The sequence below is a fragment of the Caenorhabditis briggsae genome (assembly GCF_000004555.2).
Source record: "Caenorhabditis briggsae complete genome, chrIII, whole genome shotgun sequence".
NCBI classification, from domain to species: domain Eukaryota; kingdom Metazoa; phylum Nematoda; class Chromadorea; order Rhabditida; family Rhabditidae; genus Caenorhabditis; species Caenorhabditis briggsae.
In genome coordinates, this window is record NC_013490.2 from 7,569,532 (window position 1) to 7,583,374 (window position 13,843).

A 13,843-nucleotide genomic window follows, 5' to 3' on the forward strand; every position below is an offset into this window, starting at 1 on the left:
TCTTCGCTTGCCCATTTATTCAAAGCAAAAAAAACGATCTTCCTTATTAATAAAACGCTAGAGGCGTCTGTTCGTCCTCGTGTCCGTCTGTGGACTTTTGAAAAAATTGAAAAAAAACATATATATATATATATATATTTACGTGACCCTTTTATTTAGAAAAAGTGAAAAACGAAGCGACGAACATTTGAAAAAAATAGATTGAATCGCGCCGAAGGCGCACCAGCTTGCTGGTTTTTATCTATGATGTTCTCTATTATATAGCTGGATAACCTTATTTGATAAATTTACTCTCAAAACGTTGCCACGGGTGGTTCTTGTACTTCATGATCAGTAATCGTCTCATTAATCTTAGTTCATTCTTTGTTTTTAATTCCAACTGAATTTTCGTTTTCTCAGGTGAAGAATTCACTGCGGAACCAATCATGGAACAATCTTTCAACGACGAAAACAAGCAACAAGGAACTGTGAGTTACATCGAGTTTTCAAGAAATATAACTTTTTTTTTCAGAAGCGGCAACAAATCGAATCTCCATTCTCGGCTGCTACTCCTAAATCGCGACTGGGAAAGGAGCCAAAACGTCTGTTTAGTCTTTCGAATGCGAATTTGGCTGATGCCAACTTAGAGCAAACTTGCATTGAATCGCGTCCGTCCTCTGCTGCTCCCACGGATTCTTCGTTCAGCACAACTGTTGCGTCCAACCTCTCATATCTCGACAATGCCGCGGATCCAAATTTGGAGCAAACTGAAATATATGCTGCTGGAACTTCTGCAAATTCGACCAATTTGAGCATGGTTCAAGAAGGGGACGAAACTGATGCGGATATCACATTGGCTAACAGTTTCAACGAGAAGGTTTTTGTTCAAAAAGGTATCGCTTCTCCGGTTCTCCAAACAACTCCTACTGGACCTAGCGCTTCTGCCAGTATCGTCAAGGAACCAAGGATTCCCATCAGCCCAATCCCAATGGGCGACTTAACTCCAACCGCTCCCACTGCTCTTGCATCATCGAGAATCGATCGAGGACTGGAAACTATTGATACGCACTCGATTGAGTCTATGATGTCCCCGGTTGGACATCTGAAATCTCAAATCGACTATTCTCTGTAAGTTTTTTATTGAAACCAATTTGAATATTTAACGAAATTCTTGCAGCCACGAGTTCGAAATCCTTGAGCAGAAGGTCGAACACGAAGAAGACATTAAGAAGTTGCAAGAGAAGATAGAAAAAATGCGTGAGCGACACCGAGAAGAGCTGAAGCAACTCAATGAATCTCGAGTTTTCGAAGAACAAATGCTGATGCAACAAATGGATGCGGCTGCGAAGAAAGCCAAATCAGATAAGGATGCAGCCAAGGAACGAGAAAAAGAGCTTGAGAACCTAGTCCAAGAGCTCAAGTCGAAAATGACCGAACCCAGCGAACTAAAGCAGCAGCTGGAAGAACTCAGCGGTCGAGTTGAATATCTAACTGAGAAGCTTCAGCAAACTGCAACAGCAAGCGAACATCGTACCAGAGAGTTAGAGAGTAACAACGTTGAGATTCACTTGCAATTGACAAACGCGAAGAGTGAAGTCGAGGAACTGAAGCAGAAGTTGATTGAAGTATCAGTGAGAGCTGAAGAAGAGGTTAGTAAGGCAAAACACAAGGATTCTAAAAATTAATCACTGATTACAGGCTGGACGAGTATCCAATAATGAGCCGTCATCAACGGAAATTATTGATGAGCTGAAAAAAGAACATGAGGAAATTCGTTCTATGCTGATGGAAGAGATTCGTCGCCTTGAGTCTGAAAATTCGAATTTTCAACTCCGGAATCCTACAGAGAATATCGAAAATCAGCGATTGCTCTCAGAAAAGTTATCTCTTGAGCAACAACTGGAAGCGAAGATCAATTACATCAATGAAGAGCTGAAGAAATCGGAGATGTTCAACGCTCATATTCAAGAGTTGACCGCTGCTCTGGAAGTGAGTCAGACTAATTCGGAGACGCTGAAACAGAGCTTGGAAGAGAAGGAAGCCAAGATTCAGGCGCTTATCGACGAAATGTCTTCTCTCCAAAAATCAACTGATGGTGTTGCTCAACTGCGAATCGATCTGGAATCTGCGAATTCAAAAACTCAAGAACTGACTGATTCTCTGAAAAATTCTCAGGATGTTATCGAGGAGAACACGGAAGTGATTCTGAAGTTGAAAAACACCGCTGAAGCATCGCAGACCGAAGTCTCTCAGCTGACAGTTTCGTTGCAAACAGTCACAAGTCAACTGGAAGAAGCTCGTCAACGGCTCGAGTTCTCCGAATTCAAGATTAGTTCTCTCCAAACTGAACTCGAAGAAGTTCGTCAAGAGTGTCTTCTTGATGGAGAATCTGCCGAAGCGAAAATCAAAATACTTGAAGAATCTGCTGAAGATTCTCAATCTATTCGTATCCAGCTAAAAGAGGCCGAAACTAGAATCAAAGAGCTTGAGGCAGCCAAGCAAGCTCTCGAGGAAATCGGTCAAGATTCGGTGACAAAAAATGACGATATCCGTGATCAGTATCAAGAAAAGTTGGAGGAGGCCGAGCGTCAGATTCAAGAACTGCAAACCGCTTTGGATACAGTGAAAGAAGAAACAGATTCAGTTTCGCAAAGAGAGGAGGTTGCTCAAAATAAAATCAACGAACTTGAGGCATCTATTGAAGTTCTCGGAAAAGCTGCTGAGACGAATGAAATGCTCCGATCGGAAATTGATTCAGCTTCAAAGAAGATTCAAGATCTTGAATTACAACTAGATTCCGCACAGAAGTCTTCGGAATTGTCAGGAAGTGAATTAGAGAAGAAGCTCGAATCGTCGCAGGGAGCCATTCATGAGTTGAAAAGCAATATTGAGACCCTTCATGCTGAACTCGAAGCAGCCAAACAGAACTCGCATGAATTGGAAATTCTGAAAGAATCGATGAAAGCACTTCAAGAAGAGAATGTAATTTCACAAGAAACACTCCGCTCCCAACTCGATGTGGCTATCCAGGAAAAACAAACTAACCAGGACAATGTGAATTTGCTTGAAGTTAAAGTTCAAGAATTAGAAGGTTCACTGATGTCGCTAAAACAATCTTGTGCCGAACAAGTCGATGAATTAACCACAGAACTCGAAGCTACTCGCCAAAAGACTGCAGATCTCGAATCCAAATGTCAAGAGCTGGTTAGTGTACACGAAACCGAGATTTCTGAATTCGTTGCGAGAATCGGCGCTAACGGGCAGAAAGAGTCGGAGTTGAGCTCTCTGCAATCAAAGATTTCTGAGCTGAATGCCCAATTGGATAGTGCTCGAGATGAGTTGGATAAAACTCGAATTGTCAATGAGAAAAACGTAGAGGAGCTCAAAACGCAGTTCAACGATTATCAGAAAGAAACCGATCAACAAAAACAGCAGATGGAAGGCATTATGGCAGCGATGAATGTCAAAGAAGCAGAGGTTATCTTATCAGACATTTCAATTTTTATTCTTGTGTTTTCAGCTCGCAGCTCAATCTGTGCAGTACGAAGAAAGAGTTGGACAATTGTCGTCGATGGTCGAGCAGCTACAGACATCTCAAAAGTCTGACAGTGAAGCCAAGATCGAAGAACTCAACGCTCGTATCGAGGAGCTGCAGGCAGGTGTCAATTTCGCTCAGAAGACTCTCGAAGAAGCGGAGGAGATGAAAAAGGAAAAAGATTGCAAGCTTCAACAGTCGCAGGAAGAGATGGAAAAGTTGAGACAACTGGTTGAGCAAGAGGTTTGATTAAGTGGCGATAATTTCAAAAAATATAAAGAAATTACAGAAAGCTGTGTTCCAACAAGAAATTCAACAGATCAACGAAAAGTTGGATGTTGCTGAACAAGCTTTGTCGCAAAAGGAAAACTTAGTGGTCACTCTTGAGTCTCACATCGAAACCATTTCTCACCAATTCGAAGAACGCCTCAAAGAAAGCAACGAACGAATCAAGGAAATGACTGAGTGGAAGTCCCAAGCAATGCAAGTTGGAACAATGGCCGAGTCATTATCACTTTTGCAACAACAGATCAAAGAGTTGTCCGCTAGTCTCCAAGAGTCGAATCGGCGTGTCATCGAAGTGGAAGAGAATGCTCACCATGATATTACTATCATGCAAGACGAGAAGAACGAACAGTCGGCAGCACTGGAAGAAGCCAAAGCTCAGATCGCTATGCTCGAAGATCAACTGAAAAGTGCGCGTAAAGAAATCGAGCTCCTCGGAAAGGAATGTGACCAGTTCGACGATGAGGAGAAAGTATATAAGGAGACGATTTCGGAGTTGCAAGCTGAAATCAAACAACTGAAAGGAGTCAAGACACCACCGAAGGCACTGGGACTCATTCAACAAGCCAGACTAGGGTTCGTCACATGATCGAAAGATTGATTAAGTTAATTACATTCTTTTCAGTGTCAAGCCATTGAGTCGCGAATCCTCTCGCATCGAACAACCGGTCATTGAAGAAGGTTACGAGGATGCTCAAGATTCATTCCAGTCACCGGCTCAGCAGAACCATCAGAAATCCTTCAACCAAACCACTCGTCAAACTGGATCCCTAAGTTTTACTGCTGGAGCAACTATGCTTCATCCTGACGACCAAGCTGTTGGAAGGTCTGCAATTGAAACTCCATCGAAGAAGAATCGGTCGAATTGCCAGCAGCAATAATTACTAGATCTCTCCATATTCGATTAACTTCTATGTGCCATAACCAAGCATTCTGACCCCTGACTATGTCAAATAACATCATTTATTTTATTGGGTCAGAATGAATATTTCACTTTTATCATTATTTAACTTCTCTCAAGTAAAATTGTTCATTTAAAAAAAGGTGAAATTGGTTTAAAAGAGCAAGCAAGACAGGCAATTAACCGTTTGTTGTAATACACAAGTTTTGTAGTCACAGAAAATAGTCGTTGGGAAGAATATTCTAGGAAATGCAGGGTTACACCCAGAACGGTATAACATGTTTCCCAGTTCGTCCTATGTACTGGAATTCTTCGTACCAATAGTAATGCCAGAGAATATAATCGAAGAAGTGATTGATACAAGTACCAACGCCAAAATATAAAATCATAAGATTCAGGTGAGCATTGACAGGATGAAATAGAGCAACGAGCAGCTGAAATAAAAGTACCATATCAAGCTTATTCCGATTTGTCTCACCTTATCAGCAGTTGCTATTGTTAGAATCACTAGTCCAAAACAGTAGGCATTTTGAATGATCAACATCGGCCAAAGGAGTAATGGATGGGGTTTTGGTATGCATAGTGTCGTCCCTGGAAACCATAAAAGATTCAAATTTGCACTTCTTAAAAGTCAACTAACAAATCGTCAATGCAAGTGCGATCATTTGAGTGAAACACCACAAACATCGCATATATCCACCATCCAAGTAGTTGGCAATGCATTCTTGAACCTGAAAACAAAATTCCGCTTTTTGGTTTTTTTTCATCTTCAATATATGGTGAGGGAAGAAAAACTTACATTGATTAATTCGTGAAAGAGACCAAAGTCAAATATGATGACGTCATGCGAGAGAAAGTGGCCCGTATTTGAACGGGTTTCGTTGAATGAGCAATAGAATATCTGGAATTGTTAGTGGGTTTTCTAATTTTTTTTGATATAAAGACAGAGATCCCTTTATGCTTTTTATGAGAACATCGAATCGAACGAAAAAGAACTCTTCTACATACAGTAAAACCTGTAATATAAGAGCCCCTTACTTTTAACTTACACCCAATTTATCTCGGTTCCTGTTTCACATATGAAAAAGTTGCCAACTGGTAAATTGTTTATCATAACAAAACAAACATTTAAGAAGGAGCGATTTTCAAAATTTCCAATTTTCATCCCAAATCACTTCAATTTCCAAAATTTCTGTCAAGTTTCAGTAATTTTGCATTTCCTTTGCGGAGCGAAAAAAATGTTCAAATTTCGAACGTTATTGATTGTCCCTCTATACTTTTGTTCATAACTTTTCTTAAACTTGTCCAATAATCGAAAACTTTTTGTTAAATGTAGCTGGGTTTCCAACAAAACGTTCTATAAGTTTTTTGAAAATGAATCAATTTTTGTGTCCTCTGAATCTTCACAGACGTGACGATGACTCCAGATGAAAAGAAAAATTCCGTCAGAATTTTTTTAAAGATTGGCTTTGTGATGTAAAATGTTTAGTGTAGATCCAAATGTATACGAAAAAAAATTTGGAGCGTTTTGGAACACTTGCTCTTGAGATGTGCTCACTGGAGCATGAAAGGTATGGTTCTAGAGTTTGGCTATAAGTCTGCTCAAAATGATTGCAATTTGTTCAAATTTAGAGAGAATGTGTGTCTTTAATTGTTCTACAAATTACAAAAACAAAACTTTGTTGTCTGGAAACAAAAACATTTTCACAATTTGTTCATTTTTGTGTATCAAAAACGGGTTAAACAAACAAGCAAAATTTTTTGTTCCCAAAATACAACGTTTTGTATGTAATTTTTAGAACAATTAAAAACACACGTTCTCTCAAAATTTGAACAAATTGCAATCAGAATGCAACCACTGAGACGTAGACTCCAGAAACATACTTTTTATGCTCCAGCGAGCACATCTCCAAAGCAAGTGTTCCAAAACGCTCCAAATTTTTTTCGTATACATTTGGATCTACACCAAACATTTTTCATCCCAAAGCCAATCTTTTAAAAAAGTCTGACGGAAAAATTGTTCTTTCTTCCGTAGTCATCGTCACGTCTGTGAAGATTCAGAAGACGTGAAATTGATTGAGTTTCAAAAAAATTGTATGATGTATTGTTTTTAACAAGTGAAGTAACTTCTAATTTGACTTTCAGATAGCTTTGTTTTTACGCATACATTAATTTAGGGTTCTAAGCTTACTTTTTAAGGACTGAGCCTACTTTAATTTCCATAAACCGGTACTAGAAGAACCGGCCCTTCTATTGTTCCAAGGTACCTCCAGAGAGCCCTTCTATTACAGGGGCCCTTCAATAAAAGGGGCCCTTCTATTTTTCTGGCTAGTTTTTTTTCCGAAACTTTGCATCAAAAACATCGACGAAGTTTCGCTCAAAATTCATGAAAATCTGCCAATTTCAACCAAAATTTAGCAAGATTTGCAACGAAAAATAGAATTTCAACAAATTTCTATTGACTTGTGGAGTTCCTGGAATATTTTCCATTGAAAAATTACGGAATTTTTTGATTTTAAAACACATTTTGAAGAGGGTCATTTTTCACAGAGGGTCTTTCTATTACGAGGGCCCTTCGATTATTGCTAAGCCTGCTTTTTTACCCTAAGCCTGCTTTTTAAAGGCTAAGCCTACATTTCAGAAGCTGAAAATAATTTTTAATAGCTGATTTTACTTTTAGGGGCCTTGTTTTTAGTATATCCCGATTTAAGTTGCTATTTTCGTATTTTTTTCACGATTAACCCCGATTACTGTACTCTGACAATAACCACTAGGCTCTGGGGAGAACTCGAACCAACGACGGTTGTTTCAAATTCATCCCTGTTAACCATTAGGCTAATCGGGAGCACGTTAGATGAAGTTTCGATGGTTATTATATACTTAACGTTTTCAAAAAAAAATAACTTTTTCTTTTTTTTTCGGAATTTCTGATTGTAAGATCAAATGATTCTTGAGGTAGTTTTTGGAGTTTCCGAAACTGGAAAAACATCACCAAGTGTTCAGAAAAAAGAAGGAGAAATTGTTTTTCCTGAATAGGCATTTCATAGGGATTTTTTAATACTTTTAAATACTAATTTGAACATTTAAAAAATTATTGGGATAGTTTTTAGAATATTCTAAACTGGCAAAACATAGCTTTCATAAATTTGTAAAAATATTCCGGAATCGGTTGAGAGACACATGTTCAATGAACATTCAAAAATGTTTTTATAAAATTGGGAATCGAAAACTTAGAAAACAAACTTCAAGTATTACCAGAAAAGGGAATTTTTTGCATAGATATTCAGAATTTTTTAGGGATTTTTCCACATTTTGTAAATGTCTTTTCAAGCTCTAAGCATACTTTTTAACAGCTGAAGTAACTTCTAATTTGACTTTCAGATATCTTTGTTTTTAGGTATACATTAATTTAGGGTTCTAAGCTTACTTTTTAAGGACTGAGCCTACTTTCATTTCCGTGAAACTGTACTTGAAGAACCGGCCCTTCTATTGTTCCAAGGTATCTCCAGAGGGCCCTTCTACTACAAGGACCCTTCAATTAAAGGGGTCCTTCTATTTTTCTGGCTAGTTTTTTTCCGAAATTTTGCAGTAAAAAAATCGACGAAGTTTCGTTCAAAATTCATGAAAATCTGCCAATTTCACCAAAATTTAGCAAGATTTTTATCGAAAAATAGAATTTCACCAAATTTCTATTGACTTGTGGAGTTCGTGGAATATTTTCCATTGAAAAGTTACGGAAATTTTTATTCCAAATCACATTGAAGAGGGATCATTTTTCACAGAGGGCCCTTCTATTAGAGGGACCTTTCTATTAAAGGGGTTCTTCTTATACAGGTTTTACGGAATGTTTTTTCTAAGTCTGATTTTTAAGTATGGGCGCCGTAAGCCTGCTTTTTAAAGGCTAAGCCTACACTTTAGAAGCTGAAAATAATTTTTAATGGCTGATTTTACTTTTAGGGGCCTTGTTTTTAGTATATCCCGATTTAAGTTGCTATTTTTTTGTATTTAATACTGATTCGACTACTTTCTCTCTATCCTTTGAGGGGAATAAATTCACTATAATTCGCATCATGCGAATACTGTGGATCCACGTTTCTCATTTTATCATTGGCTCTTATTTCTTTGAAATGTCACGGAAAAAACTGTGTGAAACAATTTTCTAAAAAAGCTCAGCGTAAAAAGTGCCCCCTGGTGTGTAGATACGATTAGGTTCTGTGAATCACGTGAATTTCCAAAATCCCAGAACTCGAACCGTTCAAGTTCTGTGAAAAATCCCAGAAATTGAAACATTCATTTCTAGATCTCGAATATCGATACTAAAAACCCACCTTATTGAAATGAGCAACCGAATAAATGTGTTGTGCAAATGAAACAGAAGCAACAATCAGCTGAAGAAAAGCGAAGAATGTGACCAGTTTTCTATTTCGAAACCGGATTCCGAAGAGGAAAGTGTTCTCGTCTTCCACATGAAACCATCGTAACATTTCCAGAAAACTGAAATGTAATTTTTGATTTCTCGAATATGATGTAGATGAATTCAAAAAAAAGGAAAACCAAAAAAAAATGAAAAAGGAAACACATGATATATCGAAAAACGTGTAACTGGCTGCAATGATGAGGGAGAAAACTTGAGAAATGTTGAAAAATTGCAGCTTATTTTTGGTATAGCCTTCTCTGACTAGACAAATACGGAAATTCGAAAAATTTCCGGTGAGGAGGTGGATGGGTTTTTGCTATTAGAAGATATGATATGGATGATGGATTAACATTCATCACCTTTTTTTATAAATCTGTTAACACGATTAGAGATTATGTTTGATTTGAATGGGACTCGCACTGAAAACCAAGGGATTTGCAACACAATTTTCTGATAGAAAATGTCACTTTTGATGTCATTGAACGGATTTGTAAACGAGAAAATAAGAGTATCGTTGGTGGATCATGAGTCAAGGAAATTCGGTTTAAACATGAATGTGTAACGTTCTGAAAACAAAAAAAATTGTCCAAAATATCTTATAAGTAAAAGAAATGGAATCCGGCATCTGGACAAACTACAATTTCGCGGAATCTGGAATACGGAATCTGGACAAAACTATATTTCAAAGGAATCCGGAATGAAAAAAAGCAAAGAATCCGGGATCCCAACCTCTGCAATATACTCAAAGAGGAATGATTGTGGGTTACGGTAAGTGTACATAGATATCGTAATCAGTCCAATGAAAGCCCACTCAAAACGTCAAATTTGAGCTCATTTATCTCAATACTTGTGAAAGATATCAAGAATGTGTCAACTGATAAAATTTTTGTGAAGTTATGAAAAAAATTTATCAATCGATAACTATTTGTTATCTTTAACAGGAATCGAAATAAATTAGTTTAACGTTAAAAGTAAGGGACCCTTATATTACAGGTTTTAGGGTATGCTAAAACTTCAAGATGAAAGACCCATATGGTGCACACTCATCAGTTTGACTCGAATTCCTCATCCAATATTTCAAAAACTGTCTCAAGTTGGTAACAATGACAAAAAGCTGTTCAATTTCCGAACCTTCCGAAGTTACAGTATTCAATTTGAAAAATCCTAAAATTTTCGAAAAACACTGATTGTATACAGAAAAAATAGAAAACTGATAAATTCTTTGAAAAATAGAGCTGCAAAAATTTTGAACAGGACAAAATGAGGATTTGAAAACTTGGAAAATTTCAGATTTTTGGATTTCTTGGAATTTTAAACAACATTTTTAGTTTAGAATCAATTTGAAAAAAATTCAGAAATTCATTCTAAAAACAGAGCTATAAAACCCTAGAGAATAGAATTGTTAATATCAAAATCAGCTGCTCTTCTGATGTCTTTCTCTGATTCTTTTAGGTTATTGACGCGTTTTTCATTCTGACGTCTTTGATTAGATCCAAAAATAGGTATTGCCTTGTCTCAAATCATCCACCACAAAAAAAGAAAAAATAGAGTCCGGAATCCGCAACAGACATTGTAATGAATTGTGCTCTCATGTTGACGTTGTGCTGAGAAAGCTCATTGAGCAAGTAAAATGGGGCCAGTTCTCGGTCCATTAGAAGGTATCTTTTGTTTCTGTCTAACCGAGCTTGAAACATAATGTGTAGGTGTTATTCGGTAGGACTAGGGTAAAGAAAAAGGAAAAAGGAAAAGAATAGAAAAATGGATGGATCAAAGGAATTGACATATGGAACTGGATAGGGGTCATGAGAAGAAGGAAAAACAAAAAAAGTAAGGTAATGTCATATATTTTGTTTTGTTTCGGTTACCTTTTCAGGTGAAAAACAAAATGGCTTGGAAGAAATAAAAGTATGGAGTTTCATTGGAAACTTTTTGTTGTCAAGAAAGTAATGAATATTCAATTCTTCTCAATAGAAAAGGCATCCTGATTCAGACAAATGATATTCGTCACAGATTGAGAAAACAATGAAAAAAGTGGTGACGAGTAATTTCCCATGTGTAATCAGTCAGACACATTGAGTGGAAAAGTACTTTAAAGCTTCAGAGAATCTTGAAAAGGCTTTTCAAAACCAGCAGGTGTCTTTCTATCCCTAGTTCACCTGTCGACTCATTTTGAATAGTCGTAGGTATAGAATAGGAGAGAAAAATGACCGAGGTCCAAAGATTCGAGGCAAATATGACTAAGCTCTCTCCTTCTTCTGAATACCTCCAATGCAAATTATTCAAATCGTCAGAATTCAACTTCCGTGCTAGATCTAATAGGAAAAGTCTAAAAAATGACCTATATAATATATAGGCTATATTCGTGGAAAATTTTCTAACTTCATTATTTTTTGTGAATACAAATTGCAAAATATAGGTATATATAATATATAATATATTTGACAGAAAACGAATACATTAGAGCACAAAAAACAAAGAAAAAAAAAACAAAACAAAAGTCATTGGCTGAATTGGTGGGCGGGGAGAGAGGAAACGAGAAGAAATATATGGAATAACGAGCCAATGAAAAAAAAACACCAAGAGAAAAAACCGAATATTTCCCTTTTCTTTCAATTCGGAATGCGACAAAAACGACAAAGACAATGGGATCTCTGTATCGGGTAAATAGCCACTATTCTTGACTTTAAAGGCGCGAGTAAAGTTTTTCTTGTGTCTTTGGTGCCCCCACATTCAACGTTTTGTTCCTTTTTTCTCTCTGCTTTTTTCCATCTAAAATTCTCATTAGATCTAGCCCACTTTTCTGTTTTGTCATCATCTTTTTCCATTTTGTAGGCGCGAAACTTGAAAAATATTGACGGGTTACACCGGTCGATTCTCAGAATTTTTGTGTTGGTATCACTAGAATCTAAAGGGGCTTTCCTGTTTTCCCATTTTCAGATAACTCTAAAATAATTTGATTTTGGGAAAAAAGCAACAAAAAATGTTCGGTAAATTTCGGTAAATGTGTCGGGTTGAAAAAAAATTGCCAACAAGGTATACAAAAGCGTGGTTTTCAGTTGATTTTCACAATTTCCAAGAGTTTGGAGCTCGGCTGTCAAGTGTCTGATCATTTTATAACTGCTGAAGGTTATAAAACAGACCTGAATTTAAAACTTTGCAATCACAGAATTTCTTGAAAATTCCTAGTTTTTCAGCCATTCGCCGATTTTGAAGAACACCCCTATTTTTTCTATTTTTGTACTGAAATGTGAAAAAAGCAGGTGTCGTTCAGAACTCGGCGAATAACTGAAAAACAAAGAATTTTCAAAAAAATTTGTGAGAGTTTTCGATCCAGGTCTGTTTTATAACCTTCAAAATTTTCTTTTTTGTATATGCTTATAAATTTTTAATGCAATAAAAACTTCGAACATTTTCATGCGCAAAAATTTTGCTCGGAGTCTCTCATTAACAAAGAAGACGAAACGAAAACTTTTCAAACTAGTTTTGAAGACCTCGAAGAACTTTTAATGTACTAAAAGTTCTAGGAAAGTCAATGACTATTCCACACATTCAGTGGATACCGTAATAGTCCAAAAGTTGTTTCAGATCACACAAAAAAAACCATCAGCAAAGAAAATCTATTTCAAAAAAGTTAACTTTCCATTAACTTCAACCTAATTTACGTCACATGTTAATAAAGAAAAATTGGATTTTCTCGATATAGAAAAAGAATTAGAAAATAAGGATATAGAGTCTCCGGAACTAGCTGCAAAATAAAACTTCTTCCTAACTAACAAATCCAATCAACTGCATTTCCAAACTTCCAATGACAATTTGCCTCTTCGATTGTTTTTTTTTCTTATCGTTGGGAACAATCAGAATTCCCTTGAAGCGTGTCTAGACATTTTATTTTGGTAAGTCTTTTGTGACTGTCATCTAAATCTGCGTTCCAATAATTGGGAGAAGCACATGGTGGCGTTCCCCCGAGAGAATACAATTTCTAGTTCCAAAAATTGAACTTTGGCGGAAATCGATAGAAGACACTTATCCATTAGATAGAAAAAACAGGCAAACGAGAAAAAAAAGTAGTTGAGAGTATTAACAAACATCAAACGGAATGTGTAAGTATGAATAACAAATTGGAGAGCTCTGAGACTTTGGAAGAAGAAGAGAAAAGAGGCATAGAAGAAGGAAATGAAGAAGATAAACAACAAAAAGGAGCCGCCAATTTGAGAATTGGAGCTTATAAATTATAAAAGGGCCCGGCCGGGCCTGAGGAAATTTTCAAGGCCCGGGCCCGGCCCGGAAGGCCCGGTGTCAAAAATTCTGTATTTTTGAGCCAAATTTTGAGGTCTCAATATAATTTTTTCCATTTTTTTCGTATTTCGGATTATTTGTCTGTCTGATAAAAAAAATCGAAAAATTCGAAAAAAATTTTTTTGGTCGAAAAAAATCACATAAGGGTCCCCCCTTATGTGATTTTTTAAAAATTTCGAAACTAGTGAAATGACGGGCCCGCCGGGCAGGGCCGGGCCGGGCCTTCGAAATTCCGGAAAAAGCCCGGCCCGGCCCGTTACAAGTATGGTGGAAACTTTTTTTTCTTCTTGAAAAGAATCAGGTGGACATCCCCGGAGTTACGAAAGAAATTTGTTTACTATTAGATGGAATACAATTATAATTTATTGTTGATGATTCGTTCTTTGAGTTTATTATTTTAGACATTTATTATTATAGATTTCTGTTGCTG

At 36.8% G+C, this 13,843-nt stretch overlaps 2 protein-coding genes across 2 annotated transcripts; one reads left to right on the forward strand and one right to left on the reverse strand.

The window, feature by feature from the left end:
• Positions 1-425: 425 nt before the first annotated feature.
• On the forward strand, positions 426-4,680 carry Cbr-hcp-2 (the record flags this gene model as incomplete). The annotated part of the gene is given in 7 exon segments (XM_045244019.1): positions 426-467; positions 491-1,107; positions 1,157-1,628; positions 1,678-3,558; positions 3,569-3,757; positions 3,795-4,375; positions 4,425-4,680. The coding sequence occupies 7 exon segments, from the start codon at positions 426-428 to the stop codon at positions 4,678-4,680; spliced, it is 4,038 nt and encodes a 1,345-aa protein (XP_045095995.1).
• Positions 4,681-4,957: 277 nt separating this feature from the next.
• CBG16535 lies at positions 4,958-9,184 on the reverse strand (the record flags this gene model as incomplete). The annotated part of the gene is made up of 5 exons (XM_002641814.1): positions 4,958-5,134; positions 5,179-5,291; positions 5,341-5,431; positions 5,500-5,601; positions 9,029-9,184. The coding sequence occupies 5 exons, from the start codon at positions 9,182-9,184 to the stop codon at positions 4,958-4,960; spliced, it is 639 nt and encodes a 212-aa protein (XP_002641860.1).
• Between the last annotated feature and the right edge of the window lie 4,659 nt (positions 9,185-13,843).